Consider the following 25,382-nt stretch of genomic DNA (forward strand, 5'->3'; position numbering starts at 1 on the left):
ATCCAAATCCCACTGACATATCACTGACAGCAGGGTTTCATTCCATCAGAAAGGCGTGACCTTTTTTTTTCATATTAAACTAGACCAATGGCGCAGAATTTGGTGACCAGTAATTTGTGCAGCATACGTCAACAAGCTCATCTACGAATGTGGGTGAGTATCCCTGGGTTGTCTATTTTACTGTTTTACAATTTTTTTATTAGTCATTCGGTTTTCTGATTGTACAACAAAAAGCAACCAGCAGAAAATGCCTGTTTTGACAACTAGTAAAACAAATATACAACGTTTTCTTCTAATCAAGGTGTATTAGCCTTAGCTTCATGGACGCACTAATCACGCCGATGTCCTTCACGGTCCTTATGTAACACACACGCTAGATCCAAAATTTACTTTTTTCTATGATAAACTACACGTGCTGTGCCAGATTGTAGATACCCTAACTATATGTTTTTCAGTGTATCATTTGTTTTCGACTCTGCATGTTCGTAGCAGGTGGAAGCATCTGCTTATAGAAAGCTGTCTAGCGCAGTGTGAGCTTGTCTTCAAGAAAAAAGGTAATTTCTAATTTTTTTATAGTGCTTTTGGACTGGAATGAGTTTAGAACGTGAATAATGTGGTAACATATGCTACATTATCCAATTTCATTACAACAACACAGCGATATATATATATTTCCAGTATTAAATCGATATCGAGTTATCACTGCAACTCACTGCAACTACATTCGACAACGACCTATACTTTCGCATTCCAGTGGCACTCTTGTCATTGTTTTTATGTGTTTAACATTGAGTTTTTAGAGTACTGCACAAATTTCAGTTATTTTCTAACTTAAACAGTATTCACTTTGAACATGTTCTTCAGTTTTGGTTAATCGCGTCAGTTTTTTTTATATCTAGTGTTTTTGTCATATTTTGACCCATAAGTGCATTCACCGCCAATATAAACTTTTCGGTCCTAAAATCTAAGCTCAGGACATGAGGATATAGGAGAGATGTGATTTCATGGTGTGATACAATGTAGGCAGTATAAACTATGTTTTCAGAAACTTCCGCGATAAATGTATCATCCGCCAAACCTAGCTCGTGACACCATATCCAACGAACTTCTCAACACACACGGACAAATACTGTTTTTCAGGCGGCTGCCAGTTCCACAAACCCATACTGAGTGCCACATGTATTACGAAATGTCTCTAAATGGCTCTAAGCACTATGAGACATAACATCAGAGGTCATCAGTCCCCTAGACCTAGAACTAATTAAACCTAACTAACCTAAGGACATCACACACATCCATGCCCGAGTCAGGATTCGAACCTGCGACCGTAGCAGCAGCGCGGTTCCGGACTGAAGCGCCTAGAACCGCTCGGTCACATTGGCCGGCTATGTATTACGACAGGACTGCAAAAAGTAAGGTATAGTTATTATGGCAAGCCAGGTAACTTTCATTGAATGCTGCCACAGATACATCACACTATTTTTTATCACAGACGCCGAGTCTCTGTAAACAATAGTCGTAACGTTCTTCCAGTCGTTCGGTTCCCCGACGATAGAAATCCCCTCCTTGGTCACAGAGCCATTCGAGAAATGCTGTATGAACGTCCTCATCGCTGGGAAATTTCTTTTCCCCACGGGTGTTCTTACAGCTTGGGTTCCGAAAAAGACGATCGTGTTAAACCCAGCTCGCGCTATTCGTCCACGAGACTCAGAGGGCCATATCACGGGTTCCCAGGTTTCTTGACTTCCGCAAGGCGTTCGATACAGTTCCCCACAGTCGTTTAATGAAAAACGTAAGAGCATATGGACTATCAGACCAATTGTGTGATTGGATTGAAGAGTTCCTAGATAACAGAAAGCAGCATATCATTCTCAATGGAAAGAAGTCTTCCAAAGTAAGAGTGATTTCAGGTGTGCCGCAGGGGAGTGTCGTAGGATCGTTGCTATTCACAATATACATAAATGACCTTGTGGGTGATATTGGAAGTTCACTGAGGCTTTTTGTGGATGATGCTGTGGTATATCGAGAGATTGTAACAATGGAAAATTGTACTGAAATGCAGGAGGATCTGCAGCGAATTGACACATGGTGTAGGGAATGGCACCTGAATCTCAATATAGACAAGTATAATGTGCTGCGAATACATAGAAAGAAAGATCCCTTATCATTTAGCTACAATATAGCAGGTCAGCAACTGGAAGCAGTTAATTCCATAAATTATCTGGGAGTAGGCATTAGGAGTGATTTAAAATGGAATGATCATATTAAGTTGATCGTCGGTAAAGCAGATGCCAGACGGAGATTCATTGGAAGAATCCTAAGGAAATGCAATCCGAAAACAAAGGAAGTAGGTTACAGTACGCTTGTTCGTCCACTGCTTGAATACTGCTCAGCGGTGTGGGATCCGTGCCAGATAGGTTTAATAGAAGAGATAGAGAAGATCCAACGGAGAGCAGCGCGCTTCGTTACAGGATCATTTAGTAATCGCGAAAGCGTTACGGAGATGATAGATAAACTCCAGTGGAAGACTCTGCAGGAGAGACGCTCAGTAGCTCGGTACGGGCTTTTATTGAAGTTTCGAGAACGTACCTTCACCGAGGAGTCAAGCAATATATTTCCCCCTCCTACGTATATCTCGCGAAGAGACCATGAGGATAAAATCAGAGAGATTAGAGCCCACACAGAGGCATACCGACAATCCTTCTTTCCACAAACAATACGAGACTGGAATAGAAGGGAGAACCGAAAGAGGTACTCAAGGTACCCTCCGCCACACACCGTCAGGTGGTTTGCGGAGTATGGATGTAGATGTAGATGTAGAGCTTGCCGAAAAGGTGGAAATCGCATCGGGCAAGATCTGGACTTCCCGATCAGAATCATCCACCGTTTGTGGGGCCGTGGTCAAACTGTTGGCATAATTTCCATAGAAAGGTCTGTTCGAAGAATTCCAGAACATTCGTAATTTCGCGCCAATGGTGTGTTGGAGCGACATGCGGTTGGCATATAATGTGTAACTGCCAGAATTTTCATTATTGCATGTCTGTTAGTTATTGTTCAGTGCTGTATTGTGTATAACGTTGTCTCTCACAGTTTGCGAATTTCTAGATGGCAAAGTCAGATGTGCAACGCGTCTGCAATGAATTTTGTGTGCACTCAAGAAAACCTTTACAGAGACAATCCAAGTGACGCAGGAACCCTAAAGTGATGAGTGCTTAAGCCGTACTCGGTGTTACGAATTGTTCACACGGTTTAAAAATGACCGGACGGAAGTTAAAGATGATCCTCGTTCAGGATGCCCTCCGACGTCTACAGACGACGCTCGGGTTGGAACGTCAACGAAATAGTGCGTGCCAATCGAAGACTGACTGTCCGAGAGATTGCACAAGAACGTAACATTATCTTGGATAATCTCATGAAATCCTGACACAGCATCTTGAAATGCGTCGTGTTGCCGACAAGTTCTTCCCACAGCTTGAGAGCCAAGATCAGAGAGACCTTCGTCTCGCAGTCTGTGAAGAGCTTTGGATCGCGCAAATGAGAACGAGATGTTCCTTAAGAGAATCATAACTGGTGATGAGACGTGGGTCTACGGTTATGATGTTGAGACCAACGTTCAATCTTCACAGAGGGTCAGGAAAGGTTCTTCAAGACCAAAAAAGCTCGTCAGGTCATGTGTCAAAGTCATGATGACAATTTTCTTTGACTTCGAAGTATTAGTTCATCATGAATTGGTGCCACAAGGACAAACTGTTAATCGATCATACTCGGGAGGTGTTGCGACGCCTGCGAGAAATTGTGGGGCCGCCCTTTGTGACCGAGCGGTTCTAGGCGCTTCAGTCCGGAACCGCGCTGCTGCTACTGTCGCAGGTTCAAATCCTGCCTAGGTCATGGATGTGTGTGATGTCCTTAGGTTAGTTTGGTTTAAGTACTTCTAAGACTAGGGGACTGATGACCTCAGATGTTAAGTCCCATAGTGCTTAGAACCATTTGAACCATTTTTGAAGAAAATGTGGGAAGGAAACGGCCTGAAACGTGGCGAGACAATTAATGGATCTTGTACCACGATAACGCACCCACCATTGCGGACTTTTCTTTAATTTCAAAGTTGAAAAAGCCGTTGAAAGGACGAAGATTTGCAACGATACACGAGATAAAAGAAAATTCGCAGACGGCGCTTCGCGCGATCTAGCAAGAGGCGTACCAAGACTGCTTCCGGAAATGGAAACGCGTTGGGAGTGGTGTATCAATTGTGGAGGAGGTTATTTCGAAGGAGACCACGCATAATAAGCGAAAGGTAAACGTAGAAAAATTTTGTGGACAAGGTTCTGGATTCTTGAACAGACCTCGTATATCACCAGAATTTCATGGCGTACTTCCGTGCAGTCCCCGATTTCGTTCGATGTCTGCTGTCATGCTGTTCTGTAAGGACACCAAACTCCGGAGTGGTACTCCAGAAGAAACATTATAACGTGTAACGCCCCGTCTATGATGTTATCATGAGAGCTAGAGAACAAGTTCGGATGGGGAGGATAGGGAAGCAAATCGGCCGTGTGGTTTTCTAAGGAACCATCCTAGCTTTTGCCTTAAGCGATTCAGCAAAACCACGGAAAATCCAAATCTAGATGGAGGGGCGGGGATTTGAAGCTCCTTCCTCCCGAATTAGATAAGAGTTCTTTGTGTTACCATTGCGCCACCTCCCTCGGTATAGTACTGCGGAATTGGAAGCATAGGCGCCAAATAAGCGATTATCTTTGTAGATTCACTGCTCTTTCCCAGAACCCTCCGATTAACTATTTCATGGAACTTTTTCCAGTCTTCTCCAAAGATTACAGGTCAACGATGGCACTGTTGTCCTATTCAGAACGATATAGCGCACTGCTTCTTGTCATCATTGACTCCTTGCAAGTTAATATCCCCATTAGCCATGTTCTTACCAAGAAAATAATATTAAACAATGTAAAATATTGTGGAGGAAATGAACCATGGCATTCTTTTGAAATACGTTTATTAATAAAAGACAGCATTTGAATGCTTGCAAGAAATGTGATGACGAAGTCAAAGGAATTGGTGAGAAGTGGTGCCTGACCAGAAGTTAGTAAAAAGTGATGCACTTAGAGACAATGATGGATAGATAACATGCTAATGATAAACTTGATATCGATCAACTAGCGAAAATTTTATTGAAAATTTCAGATCCTTTGGTCATAAAACAGAATAAAATATATAAAATTCATAAAAAGTAAGATTGCATAAAATTCACTTAAAATTTTTATCCTAAGAAATAAAGTTAAAGGCCTTACCAAAACTTACTGCAATGAATGTCGTTAAATTAAAGGGCAGCATCAATCCAATTAAAGTTAAAATGTCACTATAACTTGTGAAAAGATCGATGTTGCTGAATAACAGAAAGCAAATTGCAGGTAAAACTTAAGATACGATCCATGTTGAGCAAATCTTTCTAATAATTAATCTTTAATAAAAATGTTCTGAATTCTTTCTTCTGATATGCCTATTGTGGGCAGATCGACGTTCGATCAGTGCTTACCGTTTCAGTACATCTTTTGTGTGGATCAAGTTGAAGAGAAATTTGTCCACCTATAAAGGCAGGTTTTAAATTGTAAGACATTTCTAGAGGCAGATGTGAACTCTGACAACAATCTATTGGTCATGAACTGTAGAATAAAACAGAAGCAACTGCAAAACAAGTAGAAATTTAATGAGATGGGACCTGGATAAAACGAAAGAACCAGAAATTGTAGAGAGTTTCAGAGAGAGCATTAGGGAACGGTTGACAATAACGGGGGAAAAAATACAGTGGAAGAAGAATGGGTAGCTTTGAGGGATGAAAGAGTGAAGGCAGCAGAGGATCAAGTAGGGCTAGTAGAAATCCTTGGGTAACAGAAGAGATATTGAATTTAACTGATGAAAGGATGAAATACAAAAACGTAGTAAATGAAGCAGGCAAAAAGGAATACAAACGTCTCAAAAATGAGGTCGACAGGAAGTGCAAAATGGCCAATCAGGGATGGCTAAAGGACATATGTAAGGATCTACAGGCCTATATTACTAGGGGTAAGATAGATACTGTCTACAGGTAAATTATAGAGACCTTTGGAGAAAAGAGAACCACTTGTATGAATAGCAAGAGCTCAGATGGAAAACTAGGTCTAAGTAAAAAAGGGAAGGCAGAAAGGTGGAAGGAGTATATAGAGGTGATGTACTTGAGGGAAATATTATGGAAATGGAAGAGAACATGGATGAAGATGGAATGGAAGATATGATACTGCGCGAAGACTTTTGACAGAGCACTGAAAGACCTAAGCCGAAACAAGGCCCGGGAGTAGACAACATTCCTTTATAACTACTGATAGCCTTGGGAGAGCCAGCTCTGACAAAACTCTTCCATATGGTGAGCAAGATGTATGAGACAGGCGAAATACCCTTAGACTTATACAGGGTGAGCCAGTGAAACGGCACGATTTTGTAAAACCACCAAAGATTTATTTACGAGTAAAATCATAATAGTTGAACATGGATCTCAAGTACAAGAGTGGAAATTAAAGATTTAACTTAAAAACAATCATTTTTTAAATATGGTGTCAGTGAGGTGTCGTCCTTGGTTTTGCACACATTGTCTAAGCCTGAGATGAAATTGTCCCATGACGTTTCGTAGCATCTGTACTGGAATGTTGTTAATTTCCTGTCGAATTCGCTCCTTCAGGTCTTCTTTTGTTCTTGGTGGATTTTCCTGGAAGAGTTTGCACTTGAGGTAGCCCCAAAGAAAAAAGTCTGGTGCCGTCAGATCTGGTGAACGGGCAGGCCAGGGGAAATCGCCATTCCTGCTGATTAGACGTCGTGGAAATGCAAGTCTGAGCAAATCCATTGAGACATTAGCAGTATGGCTTGTTGCACCATCTTGCTGGAAGAGTGTTTCAGCATCTGGATCATGTCGATCAATTCCAGGCAGACCAAAAATGGTCAACATGTCAGCATAACGTCCAGAGTTTACCGTCACTGTGTTACCATCTTCATCTTCAAAAAAAATAGGGCCCCACGATTCCACGAGATGACATTGCGCACCAGACTGTTACTTTTTCAGAATGGAGAGGTTTTTCATGAAGTTCGTGCGGGTTATCTGAGGACCAATATCTGAAGTTTTGCTTATTTACGTACCCACTAAGATGAAAGTGGGCTTCATCACTCATCCATAAATTATGCACTCTTTCTTCATTTCGTTCAATAACGTTAAGCATTGACTGGCAAAAGCGTATACGGTTATTGTAGTCATTACGTTTAAGGGCTTGCACTACCTGAATTTTGTATGGATGATAGTGAAGGTCACTCTTCAAAATCCGTCTTACTGATCGATTGCTGAGACCAAGTTCTGCGCTGTGCCGTCTCGCGGATTTTCGCGGACTTCGTCCCAACGCTTCGCGCACACGATTAATGTTCTCGGGTGTCCGGATTGTTTTTGTGCTGCCACCTCTTTTCTTTGTTGTGCTAGCAGTAGCTTCAAAGGTTTTAACCCAAAGGAGAATGGCTTTCCTTGATGGCACGGGAGCCCGTGGCGGCAGGTTGAATTCACGACGAAAGGCGCGTTGAGCACCAACCACACTATCCGCGTTTTTGTAATATGCCTTTACGGCATATGCACGTTGCGCACTCGACCAACGCTCCATGGCTACTGAAACTTCCACCACTCTAGACGCCCAAGGTCACTTCCCCCACTCTCGCAACCCCCATCCGCGCCCGACAACCACTATCGAAATCGTGCCGTTTCACTGCCTCACCCTGTAGAAGAATATGATAATTCCAATTCCAAAGAAATCAAGTGTTGACAGGTGGGAAAATTACCGAACTACCAGTTTAATAAGTTTCTGCAAATTACTAACACGAATGGAAAAACTGGTAGAAGCTAACCTCGGGAGAAGATCAGTCTGGATTCCGTAGAAATGTTGGAACAGTGAGGCGATATTGACCCTACGGCTTATCTTAGAAGATAGATTAAGGAAAGGCAAACCTACGTTTCTAGAATTTTTGGACTTAGAGAAAGGTTTTGACAATGTTGACTGGAATACTCTCTTTCAAATCCTAAAAGTGGCAGTTCTCAAATACAGGGAGCGAAACGCTATTTACAATTTGTACAGAAACCAGATGGAAGTTATAAGAGTCGAGGGGCACGAAAAGGAAAGAGTGGTTGGGTAGGGAGTGAGACAGGGTTGTAGCCTATCCCCGATGTTATTCAGTCTGTATATTGAGCAAGCACTAAAGGAAACAAAAGGAAAAATTCGGAGTATGAATTAAAATCGATGGAGAAGAAATAAAAACTTGGTTAGTCGATGACATTGTAATTTTTTCAGACAGCGAAGGAACTGGAAGAGCAGTTGAACGGAATGGACAGTGTCTTAAAAGGAGGATATAATATGAACATCAACAAAAGCAAAACGAGGATAATGGAATGGAGTCGAATTAAATCGGGTGATGCTGAGGGAATTAGACTACGAAATGAGACACTTAAAGTAGTAGATGGGTTTTGCTATCTGGGGAGAAAAATAACTGTTGATGGTCGAAGTAGAGAGGATATAAAATGTAGGCTGGCAATGGCAAGGAAAGCGTTTCTGGAGAAGGGAAATTTGTTAACATTGAGTATAGATTTAAGTGTGACGAAGACTTTTCTGAAAGTAATTGTTTGGAGTGTAGCCATGTGTGGAAGTTGAAACATGGTCGATAAATAGTTTAGACAAGAAGAGAATAAAAGGTTTCGAAATGTGGTGCTACAGAAGAATGCTGAAGATTAGATGGGTAGATCACGTAACTAAGGGGGAGGTACTGAACTGTTGTTGTTGTGGTCTTCAGTCCTGAGACTGGTTTGATGCAGCTCTCCATGCTACTCTATCCTGTGCAAGCTTCTTCATCTCCCAGTAATTACTGCAACCTACGTCCTTCTGAATCTGCTTAGTGTATTCATCTCTTGGTCTCCCTCTATGATTTTACCATCCACACTGCCCTCCAATGCTAAATTTGTGATCCCTTAATGCCTCAGAACATGTCCTACCAACCGGTCCCTTCTTCTTGTCAAGTTGGGCCACAAACTCCTCTTCTCCCCAGTTCTATTCAATACCTCCTCATTAGTTATGTGATCTACCCATCTAATCTTCAGCATCTAATTTTCAGCATCTGAAGATTAGATGGGTAGATGGGTAGGTACTGAATAGAACTGGGGAAAAGAGGAATTTGTGGCACAAATTGACTAGAAGAAGGGATCGGCCGGTAAGACACGTTCTGAGGCATCAAGGGATCACTAATTTAGTATTGGAGGAAAGCGTGGAGCGTAAAAATCCTAGAGGAAAACCAAGAGATGAATACACTAAGCAGATTCAGAAGTATGTAAATTGCAGTATTTATTCGGAGATGAAGAGGCTTGCACTGGATAGAGTAGCATGAACAGCTACATCAAGCCAGTCTCTGGAGTGAAGACCACAACAATAGCAACGATGAAGGCAGTCCAACACCTTTTAATTATTGGAGTTGAAAACTTATAAGTCTTCACCAAATCAGAATGAATTTACGTTAGCAATAAACTGCCAAAAACAAAGACTTTTACAGTGGTTACTGTTCCAAAAAATGAGTAAACAAATAGTTTGGAAAATATCAAATGAAAGTGACCTACATTAATGCACAAAATATACCAACAGTACAAAAAAACACTTTAACTCCTGTGGGCGCCATCCGTGTGCCTGGACGAGATCTTTTCACTCTCCTCTCGCAACTTTTTTATAAAAGATCAGCATATCTTTAGTATGTCTGGAGAGTAAAAAGCTATGAACATAGGTCATACAGAAAAATACTTAATCTTTGGACCTTACTGTATGCAGAGAAAACCTTATATCTTCAGCGTTATTTTTTCAACAGGAAATAACTAATATTTTGCATTATATCATACACCTGAAGCGCTAACGTTTAAGCTTCATTTTCTGACCGGTAAATAACGAAAATTCCTGTAGTGTACAGTGTGCTAAATGATTTAGTTCTACTTTTAAGCGTTTAATATGTGTTGCAGTGCGTGATAAGTCTGATTGTTGCCGTAGGGTTGTCAGAGAGGGTTTGGTATATGTAGACTGCGGACTGGAATTCCATTACGGCGACTGTAATGGGGAACTGAACTAGGCTCTCCCAACGGAGAGCTCTGCAAAAAATACAAGAGAATCGCTACACAGGAAGCAAAGATATGCGCCCTTCGGGCTGAGTTAGAGCACACAAAACTTGAACTAGATGGGTTAAAGAGGGGAAAAGACCGTGGAAACTCGGTAAAGCTAACAAGTAATGGCTGAAAGGAGAACAGCTCTTCAACTTCATCTATATTTGATCTTGCAGTATATAGTAAGTCCGAATTGCTACCTGAACTATGAGAGGAAGAGTCTCATCCAGCTGTAGGTCAAAGTAGGTTGCAGCAGACTTCCAGCAAAAAAACAAAGTGTAGGTCGGAAACACAAGAGATCAGGAAGAAAAGATTCTTTCTGCTGAGTAGTACCCGTGGCATACTTGTAGACCAGATGGTACAGATCAAACTGAGAACTGGGTACCAGGTCACAGGTATTGTGAAGCCGGGTGCTAGCCTTAGCCAAGCGACAGGGGACATGGCGAATTTGTGTAGTAATTTTGAAAAAGATGGACAAGTGATCATAGCAGGTGGACCCAAACGTAGCGTGGCTACATACAGAAATTACGACATTAGGGGAGACTTGGATGGAATAGGAGTAGCAACTTCACACACAATTGTGAGTTTTGTGGAGGTCTTACAAAACTGTGTCCAGCCCTGACTTAATGCTGTTGTGAGCTGTATGAACACAGAATTTAGCAGGCTGCTGCTGACTGACATGAAATTTCATATGAGTGCAGTGCCTGTTGCTCCAATTGGAAGATGGAAATATACTGTGTATGGCCTACGCCTGAATAATAGGGAAAAAGATGGGGGACCACCATCAAGCGATGCAAGATACCTATGGTTAATGGTGACAGAGGAGTACCTTCTTTAGGTCAGAGTGAGAGATATGGCACCCCATTGCAAGGCTGGAAGTACTTCCTAGGCTTTCACACCAGGCTGGCTCATATAGAATAATATTTCTCTCCCTCTTCCTATTCAAGTCTTTCCTATGATTTATCATGATGTCTTCTAAATATCTGAATATTTTTTGTGCTTTTTATTTCAGTTTCTAATGCACTTTTAATTTATGGTTACTTCCATTGTAATTGTTGAAAGTAATAATTGTTGTTTGTAATGTGGAATACGTAATCTACACGAATAGCTGTAAAATGAACGACCTGTTATAAAATGTACGGCAACAGATCTCAACAAAAAAGTGAAAGAAGTTGCAGCAACAGAAGAATGCTGAAGAATGCACAGAAAGTAAGGTTAGATCATTGCACCAAAATATTAGAGGACTGAGTAATAGGGCTGAAGAGATACTTGTGTGTTTGAAAAATTCAGAGAGCTTTGAAAGGACAGACTTCCTACGTCCACCTGAGAACCACATAACCATAGGATTGGAGAACATAAATATAAAATATGACACTCTAGCATCTTACTCGTGTAGAAATGAAGTGGGAAAAGGGGGAATTATTGCGTACGTTGAGGTGGAACACAAACCCAAAGACACCTAAACAAGTTGATTTTGTAGAAATCAGCACATATAATTAAATCTTGTGAATTAACACTGAAAAACAGTTCACTTGTAACTGTAACTGCTTATAGATCCCTGCTGGGAAATTTTGAACTGTTAATAAGGAATACTGATTCCCTACTAAGCTATCTTTCAGAAAAAAAAACAAGCAATTAAAAGCCTGGTGTGATTTCAGTGTAGATTTTCTAAACGATTCTGATAGAAAAATGATCTGGAAAACTTGTTTGAATCCTAAAATTTGATCTCAGTAATTGACTTTACAATAGGTGGAGACAGACTGTAGGACGGTAACAGATAATGTTTCCTTCGATGAAGCTCAAAACAAGAAAATAACTATGTGTCCAGTAACAAATGCTCTCTCTGAATATGACGCACAGTTAGTTAGGAGAAATGAGATAGTGCTTTGCAGTATAGACACTGCTTGGTGGAAATCATTAGAACAAGTAATGATTCAAGGACAAATAGTTTACGAGAGATGACCTATAAGAAAGTTTATAATGAACCAAACGCTAACATAAATGTAATCCATGAAAACATCATATCATTATTTGAAAACAGCTATCCACATAAGCTAATCACAAAGGACACTAAAAAGCAAGTAAAAACGATGGGCTACAAGACGGATTAAAGAACCTTGCCAAAGGTGAAGAGGCCTTAATCTGCTGACAAGAACAATTAAAGATCTTGCAGTAGTTGTAGACTACAAAAACTACTCAAAATTACTGAGAAAAAAAATTAAAACCAAGGAACATGCATATTACGTTAGAAATCTGTAACTCCGGCAACAGACTTAACGCTATAGGAAATGTGGTACAAGGAGAGAGGACAATATGCCACACAACAGGATAACGTCATTGTTAACTTGAATAGGAGGGGTATAAATAATCAGTCTCAGGTAGTAGATAATATATAATAATTTCTTAAATGAAGTAGAAAATATAAGGACAAAAACTTCAAGAGAAAAATCAAAAGAGTACGTTGAAGAAGCAGCTTTTACAAAATTCAGTCATGTGGACGTCTTAACCACTTCTCTTACTGAAGTTAAAAAACATTATATATTCTCTCAAAAATAAAAGCTCATCTGGATTTGATTGAGTTTCCAGCGGAGTACTAAAGACGGGATCCCATACAATAAGCACTCTGTTTCTGAAATATGTAATGAATGACTAACTACGGGCATTTTTCTATAGAGATTGAAGTATGTCATTGTTAACTCCTCTGTAAGGCCTGTGTACCTCCTACAACACTGCAACCTGCAACACAGGCGCGTCCCGCGGGTGGTCAAGATTTAGACTTCTTCTGCCGCGACAGTCCCACGTTCCTGCAAGCCAATCAATGGTCTGCGCTCGTCTCGATGTTAGTAAAAGTTCCAGACGACGACAACAACAACAACACGCCAATTCGTTGTCTCGAGACAAATTAAAATTTACGTCAAACGTGGGTCCGAGCCCAGATGTCCTGCTTACCAAAAATAGTCAACTATCTGAATTTTTCTAAAGGTATCATAATTCCCCCCCCCCCCGAACCATAAACCTTGCCGTTGGTGGGGAGGCTTGCGTGCCTCAGAGATACAGGTAGCCGTACCGCAGGTGCAACCACAACGGAGGGGTATCTGTTGAGAGGCCAGACAAACGCGTGGTTCCTGAAGAGGGGCAGCAGCCTTTTCTGTAGTTGCAGGGGCAACAGTCTGGATCATTGACTGATCTGGCCTTGTAACACTAACCAAAACGGCCTTGCTGTGCTGGTACTGCGAACGGCTGAAAGCAAGGGGAAGCTACAGCAGTAATTTTTCCCGAGGGCATGCAGCTTTACTGTATGGTTAAATGATGATGGCGTCCTCTTGGGTAAAATATTCCGGAGGTAAAATAGTCCCCCATTCAGATCTCCGGGCGGGGACTACTCAAGAGGATGTCGTTATCAGGAGAAAGAAAGCTGGCGTTCTACGGATCGGAGTGTGGATTGTCAGATCCCTTAATCGGGCAGGTAGGTTAGAAAATTTAAAAAGGGAAATGGATAGGTTAAAGTTAGATATAGTGGGAATTAGTGAAGTTCGGTGGAAGGAGGAACAAGACTTCTGGTCAGGTGACTACAGGGATATAAACACAAAATCAAATAGGGGTAATGCAGGAGTAGGTTTAATAATGAATGGGAAAATAGAAATGCGGGTAAGCTACTACAAACAGCATAGTGAACGCATTATTGTGGCCAAGATAGATACGAAGCCCACGCCTACTACAGCAGTACAAGTTTATATGCCAACTAGCCCTGCAGATGACGAAGAAATTGAAGAAATGTATGATGAAATAAAAGAAATTATTCAGATTGTGAAAATTTAATAGTCTTGGGTGACTGGAATTCGGCAGTAGGAAAAGGGAGAGAAGGAAACGTAGTAGGTGAATATTGATTGGGGGTAAGAAATGAAAGAGGAAGCCGCCTGGTAGAATTTTGCACAGAGCACAACTTAATCATAGCTAACACTTGGTTCAAGAATCATGAAAGAAGGTTGTATACATGGAAGAAGCCTGGAGATACTGACAGGTTTCATATAGATTATATAATGGTAAGACAGAGATTTAGGAACCAGGTTTTAAATTTTAAGACATTTCCAGGGGCAGATGTGGATTCTGACACAATCTATTGGCTATGAAATGTAGATTAAAATTAAAGAAACTGCAAAAAGGTGGGAACTTAAGGAGATGGGACCTGGATAAACTGAAAGAACCAGAGCTTGTACAGAGTTTCAGGGAGAGCATAAGGGAACAATTGACAGCAGTGAGCGAAAGAAGTACAGTAGAAGAAGAATGGGTAGCTCTGAGGCATGAAGTAGTGAAGGCAGCAGAGGATCGAGTAGGTAAAAAGACGAGGGCTAGTAGAAATCCTTGGGTAACAGAAGAAATATTGAATTTAATTGATGAAAGGAGAAAATATAAAAATGCAGTAAATGAAGCAGGCAAAAAGGAATACAAACATCTCAAATCTGAGATCGACAGGAAGTGCGAAATGGCTAAGCAGGGATGGCTAGAGGACAAATGTAAGGATGTAGAGGCGTATCTCACTAGGGGTAAGATAGATACTGCCTACAGGAAAATTAAAGAGACTTTTGGAGATAAGAGAACAACTTGTATGAACATCAAGAGCTCAGATGGAAACCCAGTTCTAAGCAAAGAAGGGAAAGTAGAAAGGTGGAAGGAGTATATAGAGGGTCTATACAAGGGCGATGCACTTGAGGACAATATTATGGAAATGGAAGAGGATGTAGAAGAAGATGAAATGGGAGATACGATACTGCGTGAAGAGTTTGACAGAGCACTGAAAGACCTGAGCCGAAACAAGGCCCCGGGAGTAGACAACATTCCATTAGAACTACCGACGGCCTTGGGAGAGCCAGTCCTGACAAAACTCTACCATCTGGTGAGCAAGATGTATGAGACAGGCGAAATACCCTCAGACTTCAAGAAGAATATAATAATTCCAATCCCAAAGAAAGCAGGTGCTGACAATTGTGAAAATTGCTGAACTATCAGTTTAATAAGTCACGGCTGCAAAATACTAACGCGGATTCTTTATAGACGAATGGAAAAACTAGCAGAAGCCGACCTCGGGGAAGATCAGTTTGGATTCCGTAGAAATGTTGGAACACGTGAGGCAATACTGACCCTACGACTTATCTTAGAAGCTAGATTAAGGAAAGGCAAACCTACGTTTCTAGCATTTGTAGACTTAGAAAAAGCTTTTGACAATGTTGACTGGAATACTCTCTTTCTAATTCTGAAGGTGGCAGGGGTAAAATACAGGGAGCGAAAGGCTATTTACAATTTGTACAGAAAACAGATGGTAGTTATAAGAGTCGAGGGACATGAAAGGGAAGCAGTGGTTGGGAAGGGAGTGAGACAGGGTTGTAGTCTCTCCCCGATGTTATTCAATCTGTATTTTGAGCAAGCAATGAAGGAAACAAAAGAAAAATTCGGAGTAGGTATTAAAATCCGTGGAGAAGAAATAAAAACTTTGAGGTTCGCCGATGACATTGTAATTCTGTCAGAGACAGCAAAGGACTTGGAAGAGCAGTCGAATGGAATGGATAGTGTCTTGAAAGGAGGATATAAGATCAACATCAACAAAAGCAAAACGAGGATAATGGAATCGAGTCGAATTAAATCGGGTGATGCTGAGGGAATTAGATTAGGAAATGAGACACTTAAAGTAGTAAAGGAATTTTGCTATTTTGGGAGCAAAATAACTGATGATGGTCGAAGTAGAGAGGATATAAAATGTAGACTGGCAATGGCAAGGAAAGCGTTTCTGAAGAAGAGAAATTGGTTAACATCGAGTATAGATTTAAGTGTCAGGAAGTCATTTCTGAAAGTATTTGTATGGAGTGTAGCCATGTATGGAAGTGAAACATGGACGATAAATAGTTTGGACAAGAAGAGAATAGAAGCTTTCGAAATGTGGTGCTACAGAAGAATGCTGAAGATTAGATGGGTAGATCACATAACTAATGAGGAAGTATTGAATAGGATTGGGGAGAAGAGAAATTTGTGGCTCAACTTGACTAGAAGAAGGGATCGGTTGGTAGGACATGTTCTGAGGCATCAAGGGATCACCAATTTAGTATTGGAGGGCAGCGTGGAGGGTAAAAATCGTAGAGGGAGACCAAGAGATGAATACACTAAGCAGATTCAGAAGATTGTGGGTTGCAGTACGTACTGGGAGATGAAGAAGCTTGCACAGGATAGAGTAGCATGGAGAGCTGCATCAAACCAGTCTCAGGACTGAAGACCACAACAACAACAACATCATAATTTCATTTCATTTTATAATTAACACAAGCCTGAGACCGATATTTTTCCATATTTTGAAGTTTTACGATCTGTAGTACCATACCGTTGCTTCTACCTATCTGATTTGCAGCAGAAGTCTCGAGTTAGAACTCCAGGTAAGACATTTGCATGCTTTGTGGTCTACAATCTTAAGACTGGTTTGATGCAGCTCTCCACGCTACTCTATCCTGTGCAAGCCTCTTCATCTCATCATGACGACTGCAACCTAGCTCCATTTGAACGTGTTTGCTGTAGCAAAGCCTTATCTTACTCTGCAGTTTTTACTCTCACACGTCCCTCCATAATTAAACTATATATACCCTGATATCTCAGCGTCTGTCCTATCAACCGATCCATTCTTTTTGTCATGTTGTGCCATAAATTTCTTTTCTCACCAATCCCATTCAGACCTCTTCGTTAGTTATCCGAACTACTCACCTAAGCTTCAGCATTATCCTGTAGCGACACATTTCTAAAGCATCTATTCTCTTCTTGGTTGGTTGGTTGGTTTGGGGAAGGAGACCAGACAGCGTGGTCATCGGTCTCATCGGATTAGGGAAGGATGGGGAAGGAAGTCGGCCGTGCCCTTTCAGAGGAACCATCCCGGCATTGGCCTGGAGTGATTTAGGGAAATCACGGAAAACCTAAATCAGGATGGCCGGACGCGGGATTGAACCGTCGTCCTCCCGAATGCGAGTCCAGTGTCTAACCACTGCGCCACCTCGCTCGGTTCTCTTCTTGGCTAAACATTTTATCGCCCACGTTCCACCTCCATATGCGGCTACACTTCATATAAATATCTTCAGACAACATTTCCTAACATTTTAATTTGCACAAAATTGTTGAGGCTTTCGTGGCCACTTGTTGACCTATAACTTATTGGTTTATGTTTTGGTTTCTTCGGCCGACATTTTCCTGATGTTTCACCAGCAGGAGTGGCTGGCATTATCAAAGCTTAACCTCCACTGTTGATGTTTCCACTTACTGCTTTGCTCCTATGTTTTTAGGTCCTAGTGATACGCGCATCTCTCATCCATGTTGATACGGCGGCTGAAGAGGTCGTCTGGATCGACCTGATACAGCTGCTAGATTTTCGCTGCTACCTCAGTTCCGCAGACTTTTTGAACTGATGTGAGCAATCCCGGAACCCAACGGACAGAGATGTTTGTCATGTTCAAAATATGTGCAAGATCTTGAAAACTGACCAATGACTGATTTTAAGTTTTTCCCACCACTGCATCGATTGTGATACGTTGCTCTTCGAAGGCCAGGGCTTCCATTTTTCTAGTGATTCCCAATTCTTCACATAGAGGTGTAATGCCACTCCGTTGTTTGCCATTCAGACGAGTTTGACCAGAATGAAAGCGGTTGCGCCACCTAAACAGTGTATGATACGACGATAAGTTGTTGCCACACTCTTTCACCAACTCGGTACGGATTGTAGCAGCATCGATCCCACTCAAATGCAAAAAACGAATTACCGCACAATACTTTTACTTTACCAGGAGCTAGGACACCTTGTTTTGGCACATTAGCGACGTTCTACAGTACAGTGGTGCAGTGATTGTAATGTGTACCTGGACTGCAGACATGTACCTGCAAAGAAAGGAAGAATGAAAAGGAAACCGTGGGACAGTCACTGAATACCACGCGACAGTTGATCGACCATAGTGTCATCCTCAGTCATTCATCATCGAGTGTGATGACACACCACACTCCCGGTCGTTGTCGAGGTTCCGACATCGCAGCCGTTCTCCCTCAATCAGGTAGCTCCTCAACTGTCAACAAGAGGCAGAGTGCACCCCATTCCAAACCTCAAAATGGTTCAAATGGCGCTGAGCACTATGGGACTTAACATCTGAGGTAATCAGTCCCCTAGAACTTAGAACTACTTAAACCTAACTAACCTAAGGACATCACACACATCCATGCCCGAGGCAGGATTCGAACCTGCGACCGTGGCAGCAGCGCGGATCCGGACTGAAGCGCCTAGAACCGCTCGGCCGATCCGGCCGGCATTCCAAACCTCCCAACAAGGAAAAATCCCTGGCTGTACCGGGAACTGAAACTTCTTTCCCGCCGTATGAGGGTCTGTCACGTTGACCGCTACGCTACGGAGGTGGACACTTGCAAAGAAACAAAAAATTAATTACGTGACTCTATTTTTTCGAAAGATTAACATAAAACTTTATGAATAACCATCATATAACCGTATAATGCACAATGGGTGGTCTGCATAGAGTCTTGGACTTTGGGGTATAACGCATCATGTGTGGTCTCAGCAGGGATTTAGGTAGCTCCACTACGGTGTGTGTTGTGTGGCGACAGCAGAGACACCGAGCGAGGTGGCGCAGTGGTTAGCACACTGGACTCGCATTCGGGAGGACGACGGTTCAATCCCGTCTCCGGCCATCCTGATTTAGGTTTTCCGTGATTTCCCTAAATCGATTCAGGCAAATGCCAGGATGGTTCCTTTGAAAGGGCATGGCCGATTTCCTTCCCAATCCTTCCCTAACCCGAGCTTGCGCTCCGTCTCTAATGACCTCGTTGTCGACGGGACGTTAAACACTAACCACCACCACCACCACAGCAGAGACGTTGATGTATGGGAACTCGCTTATAGCACTGGGATTGGACTTCAGGAGCTCCCCTATAATACACTACTGGCCATTAAAATTGCTACACCATGAAGACGACATGCTACACACGCGAAATTTAACCGACAGGAAGAAGATGCTGTGATAGGCAAATGGCTAGCTTTTCAGAGCATTCACACAAGGCTGGCGCCAGTGGCGACACCTACAACGTGCTGACATGAGGAAAGTTTCCAACCGATTTCTCATACACAAACAGCAGTTGACCGGCGTTGCCTGGTGAAACGCTGTTGTGATGCCTCGTATAAGGAGGAGAAATGAGTACCATCACGTTTCAAACTTGGATAAAGGTCGTATTGTAGCCTATCGTGATTGCGGTTTATCGTATCGCGACATTTCTGCTCGCGTTGGTCGAGATCCAATGACCGTTAGCAGAATATGGAATCGGTGGGTTCAGGAGGGTAATACGGAACGCTGTGATGGATCCCAACGGCCTCGTATCACTATCAGTCGAGATGACAGGCACCTTATCCGCACGACTGTAACGGATCGTGCAGCCACGTCTCGATCCCTGAGTCAACAGATGGGGACGTTTGCAAGACAACAACCATGTGCACGAACAGTTCGACGACGTTCGCAGCAGCATGGACTATCAGCTCTGAGACCATGGTTGCTGTTACCCTTGACGCTGCATCACAGACAGGAGCGCCTGCGATGGTGTACTCAACGACGAACCTGGGTGCACGAATGGCAGAAAGTCATTTTTTCGGATGAATCCAGGTTCTGTTTACAGCATCATTATGGTCGCATCCGTGTTTGGCGACATCGCGGTGAACACACATTGGAAGTGTGTATTCGTCATCGCCATACTGGCGTATCACCCGGCGTGATGGTATGGGGTGCCACTGGTTACACGTCTCGGTTACCTCTTGTTCGCATTGACGGCACTTTGAACAGTGGACGTTACATTTCAGATGTGTTACGACCCGTGGCTCTATCCTTCATTCGATCCCTGCGAAACCCTACATTTCAGCAGGCTAATGCACGACCGCATGTTGCAGGTCCTGTACGGGCCTTTCTGGATACAGAAAATGTTCGACTGCTGCCCTGGCCAGCACATTCTCCACATCTCTCACCAACTGAAAACGTCTGGTCAATGGTGGCCGAGCAACTGACTCGTCACAATACGCCAGTCACTACTCTTGATAAGCTGTGGTATCGTGTTGAAGCTGGATAGGTAGCTGTACCTGTACGCGCCATCCAAGCTCTGTTTGACTCAATGCCCAGGCGTACCAAGGACGTTATTACGACCAGAGGTGAAAATGTAATCACATGTCAGTTCTAGTATAATATATTTGTCCAATTGAGTACTCGTTTATCATCTGTATTTCTTGTTGGTGTAGCAATTTTAATGGCAAGTATTGAACACGCTGTGGGGTGTGCAGAGGGACTTGGATTTCGGAAACTTACCTGTAATGTACATTATGCGTTGTGTGTAGGGAACTGGACTTTGAGGATTCACCTGTAGTACGTGCTGTGTGGTGTGCGCAGGGCTCGGATTGAAGGGGCACTCCTATGAAGCACTGCGTGGTGTTCGCAGGGACTTGGACTTCGGGGACTCCCCAGTCCCACAAATGCCGGAGCGGGGCGGCGCAGCGGGCGGCGGCGGCCCCCGGGTGGTGCTGGTCACCGACCTGGACGACGGCAGCGACTCCTCCTCCACAGAGTCCTCCTCCTCCTCAGAGGACGAGTCGCGCTTCCAGGAGTCCGCCCGCAGCTCGGACCTCTCTTCCGAGTTCTGGCAGATCCAGAAGCTCGTCAAGTACATGAAGGCCAGTACTCGTCTGCACGGCGTGCATTGACACTTACCCACTCCTTGCACGTCTTCATTTCAGTTTAATCTCTGGAATCACTGTAATATTTCTTGGTTCTGTAGTTTGGATCTTTATGGCATTTTCTGAAGTAACTGTTCCTTTCGAGGCTGTCTGACAGAGCAGGTTTCATGGACGTTTCAATAAGTAGTTTTCTTAGGAACAAAGACGCCTTTTTCAGTAACAAATTATGTATTTTTCAATAATCCCCTAATAATCTTTCAACATAATCCCCTTTAAGCTTATACACTTTTCCCAACATCCTCACCAGTTTCTTCAGTCCCTTCAAGGTAGCAGTTAGCGAGCTCCAAAATAGTATCTCTCAACGCTGAGCACCTCATTTAAGCAGAATTTTTTACCAGAAGGCCAGTTCCTCAATTTTGGAACCGGAAAAAATTTTATCAGAGCAAAGTTAGGCAAATAAGGGAGTGGAACATCAACTCAAGGACTAGATTCAAATAACCAGTGATGCGATGCAGCTAAACTCAATCCAGAGAAAAGCTAATTTCACTGGAAGCCTACTGGGAAGTGACTTCAAAAAGACGTCGATTGGCGGTAACAGCTCCAGATGAATTTGCTAGCATGTTGTCGTGGTGAAACATTTTTCCTCTTTGATAAAGGGAAACATATTATCTTTAATTTCCTGTCAAAAAGGTCCCATATGTCACTATAGTAATATCGAGTGATTTTTTTTTTTTTGTCTAAGAAGCTACATGGCACAAATTTGTTCGAGCATCAAAGAAAATTATGTTGTGGAATTTTCCATTCATCTCTCCAATATCCACACCTGACTGGTATCCTGGGATATCCTCATAAAATTAAATATTAGACCTCGTAGGAACGTTGAAGCAACCTAATTGCTATTATTGATAGTTTTCATTCTATACCGTCACACATTTTCCCACCAGTATAAAAAATTTGAGTCACTGAACGATACTGCTTGTTTTCCATCACGGCGAAAACCATACAGCACAATTTGCTGAAATATCTGCCATATCTAAATTAACCTTTGTCGGGTTGCAGATGATGGTGTACCATGATAACCCCAACTTTCATTAGCAATTACATCTGCCTTTACTTACTGAGCCGCCCTCATAATGGCCGCCTACATGAGCCACATACGGATGTTAAACTATATTATCTAAACCAACACGTACACAAAATGTCCATATAAAATATTCTTTCCTAATGATGAACTCTTTGCAAACAATAAAGTCATTTCAAACAAATGGAATGTATTAATATTTCTATAGAGTAAGATATACATCCCCTGAGAAGCATTCTCTCCATGTTAATGAATTCAAATGTTATTTAAGTTCATATTATAGAAACGTTCAAAACTTCGATAACGTGTACAAACAGTTTTTAAACTTCTGAGCAACCTTTTAAACTGGAACATATTTATTCCTTTACTCAGGATACAGCAATGGCCCATATTAGAATATCACCCCTGTCCACGTGCGTTTCTACAAATCATTGTAACTTCCGAAATATTTGGTTGAGCTTAGCGATAGGCTAACAGATATATTTTGCTGTTTAAACATCCCAAACTATGAGTATAATTGGTGTCACGACACCGCCCGTTTAACTACGGAGTCTCTGGCTGGGTGGGTGGGGAGAGGGGGATGGGCAGCTGGCCTCCCCTGTTCCTCGCCGGATACCCCCTGGAATCTTCCTACCACGGCCGACGCGAGCCATGGGGATGGAATGTTCACTCACACGTTCCACCAACAGCTGCACCTTCCTAGGGATGTGGGATGTTGGCAAACCCGTAGATGGTCGATAATAATCGACTCCAAAACGTCGATGATAAGTGTATAGAACGGCATAAAAAGACACACACAAATACATCGTTATCATATTTATTAATCAATAAATACAGGAAAAATTAATATTACAGATATCACAAGGGTATGTGTAGATACTATAATGCTTTCTTATTACCCGTTGGTAATTTCTTTAATGATCCAGGTATAAATCGATTCTTTCTGCCTAGTCCACGTTTAACGTAATCCGGAATTCTCCTCCATTGTTGTAGCACTTTTCGTGACAACGTAAGCGTTAAAAATATAATATATAAAGTATTGATAACGATGACGTCGCTCGTCGGAGAATAGACTGCCGTATTCTTCCGTTAACGTTTTTAATGTTAACACGGATCGCGTGAAAGTGAAAGAGACTCCAGAGTGTTTATTATTCGTAACAATTATCTTTCGAAGGAATAAGCAAACAGTAAAATCATTCGATAACTGACGGAACACAACTGTAAAACCTTAATTGTGGGTATGGTGGTTTTCTTTATACTGTACTTACGTGGATCAAATGTAATTTTACGTATCATAAACGGAAAATTTACTTACATAGCTCGATGCACAGTTTTTAGCAATTGAAAAATGCGTTCCAAACATTAGGGGCCACACTACTTGGCATCAAGAAAATATTAACTAACGGGCATTTAAAGGCGTCAGCCAATTTAGCTAAAGCAACAGTCAGTGTTCCTGCCTCTGTTCGTTCAAAAAATTCCTCCTCGCTTCCCCCACGGCTACATTTGGCAGATCGCAAAAGTGTTTCACTGGCTTTGCTATGAGACAAGTTTACAAAGCGATTCAATTCAATGACAACATAATTATCCACAGTGGTAGCAAGTAGCCTGGCTTTATCAAGTTTGATTCAATGTGGAGACAGTCGTGCCCGGCGACTGTGTCATTTCAAGCAGTAAAGGTATAGCATTCAATAGCAATGATGTTTATTGTCTATATAGATTTCGGCAACTGTGTGGCCGTTTTCAGTGTAGTAAATGTAAGTTAAAATATTAAAAACACTTGTATATAAACATAGACCCAACTGGGCTGTTGATGTCAGAGGCTGAGTTCACCTCGTGTGGACTGGACTTTGTGCATGTGCAAGTGTTTTTTTGTGTTTTAACTTACATTTATTGCACTGAAGATGGCCATGTGGATGTGCGAGTGTTTTTCATGTTTTAACTTACATTTATTGCACTGAAGATGGCCGTACAGTAACCGAAACCTAGATATGCAATAAACAGCACTGCGACGGATTGCTGTCCCCTTTTTGTTTTTAACTCATACAGAATTTAAATTCACCTCCTCTCCCTCCCTCCCTCCATGGGTAATTCCCCTTAGGTTGGGAGTTACTCCTCTACCTGATGTGCGAGAGGATTAGCACTTATCGATATGACGAAACATGTACTCGACGCACGGTGAAGCTGCTCTTCATTTTAGTGTTAATGCCCATTGGCTACCAAATAACAGATTTCGTGACAGATGGTAAGGAAGAGGCGGACCAATTCTCCAGACTGAAACGCACTAGACTTTTACTAGACTCGTAAGCTGTCACGTAACGAACCACGAAAAAAAATGCAGAGCGCTTTGGTTTCTGTATTGCGGAATACAGTTTAAAATAGGAAATGTGTTTATTTTAATAGTCTGCAGTAGGCCTTCTTGCAATCGTAAGGGACGTAGACATAGCTATTTTGTATGAGCTTACTCTGCTGAATTTTTCAGTGGACAGCCGATACAATTTAAGTCAGGATTCACTACTCAGACCCCGCGATTCCTTACTTCAAATTCCCATTGATACCTGTAGTACTTCACTTCTACTTTTCAAAGAACGTTGAACGGAATGTTTGCAGTTTGAAGTGAGCTCGATTTAGTCAGACACGGATTCGTGAGTCTTAAAGTTGTGAAAAGCTTAATTTTATATCGAGGTACATCCCTGTCTTTCGTCCTTTTTAATCCGAGCACTACGAACTTCAGTTTTATTGTTCCTTCTTGGTTCTTTGACATATTGTATATTACCCGTTTCTCCCTATAGTTCATCCCTATAGTTCATCCCTATTTTTCTCAAAATTTCGGACATCTAGCACCATTGTCGAGCCCTTTTTCCAGGTCGACGAACGTACGAACGTGTCTTGATTTTTCTTTGGTCTTTCTTTCCATTATCAACGGCAACGTCAGGATTGCCTCCCTGGTGCCTCTACCTTTCCTAAAGCGAAACTGATCGTTCTCTAACAGATCCATCCTTCTGTATATTTTTGTTGTTACCAACTCGGAGGCATGAGCTGTTAAGCTGACTGTGCGATGATTCTCACACTTGCTGTCTTCGGAACTGGGTGGATGAAGTTTTTCCGAAAGTCTCACGGTATGTCGCCAGTCACATAGATTCTACCAACCAGCCTGAATAGTCGTTTGGGGGCCACTTCCCTCGATGATTTTAGAAATTCCAATGGAATGTTATCGATCTCTTTTGCCTTATTGGATCTTAAGTCACCCAAAGATTATTTAAATTCTGATACTAATACTGGGTCCCCTATCTGTCCCCTGTCGACCCCGGTTTCTTATTTTATTACGTCATACCATATCCAAATGACGCCATCGGCAGAGGATGACACGGCAG

General features: G+C 42.2%; 1 protein-coding gene across 1 annotated transcript in view; it reads left to right on the forward strand.

The window, feature by feature from the left end:
• Positions 1–25,382, forward strand: part of LOC126088426 (armadillo repeat-containing protein gudu) — a 227,376-nt gene that overhangs the window by 16,688 nt on the left and 185,306 nt on the right. The window contains exon 2 of the mRNA XM_049906570.1: positions 20,647–20,927. Within this exon, the coding sequence (XP_049762527.1) occupies positions 20,647–20,927 (281 nt within the window). The remainder of the gene's footprint in view (positions 1–20,646; positions 20,928–25,382) is intronic.

This window comes from Schistocerca cancellata, chromosome 6 (genome assembly GCF_023864275.1).
Source record: "Schistocerca cancellata isolate TAMUIC-IGC-003103 chromosome 6, iqSchCanc2.1, whole genome shotgun sequence".
NCBI classification, from domain to species: Eukaryota; Metazoa; Arthropoda; class Insecta; order Orthoptera; family Acrididae; genus Schistocerca; species Schistocerca cancellata.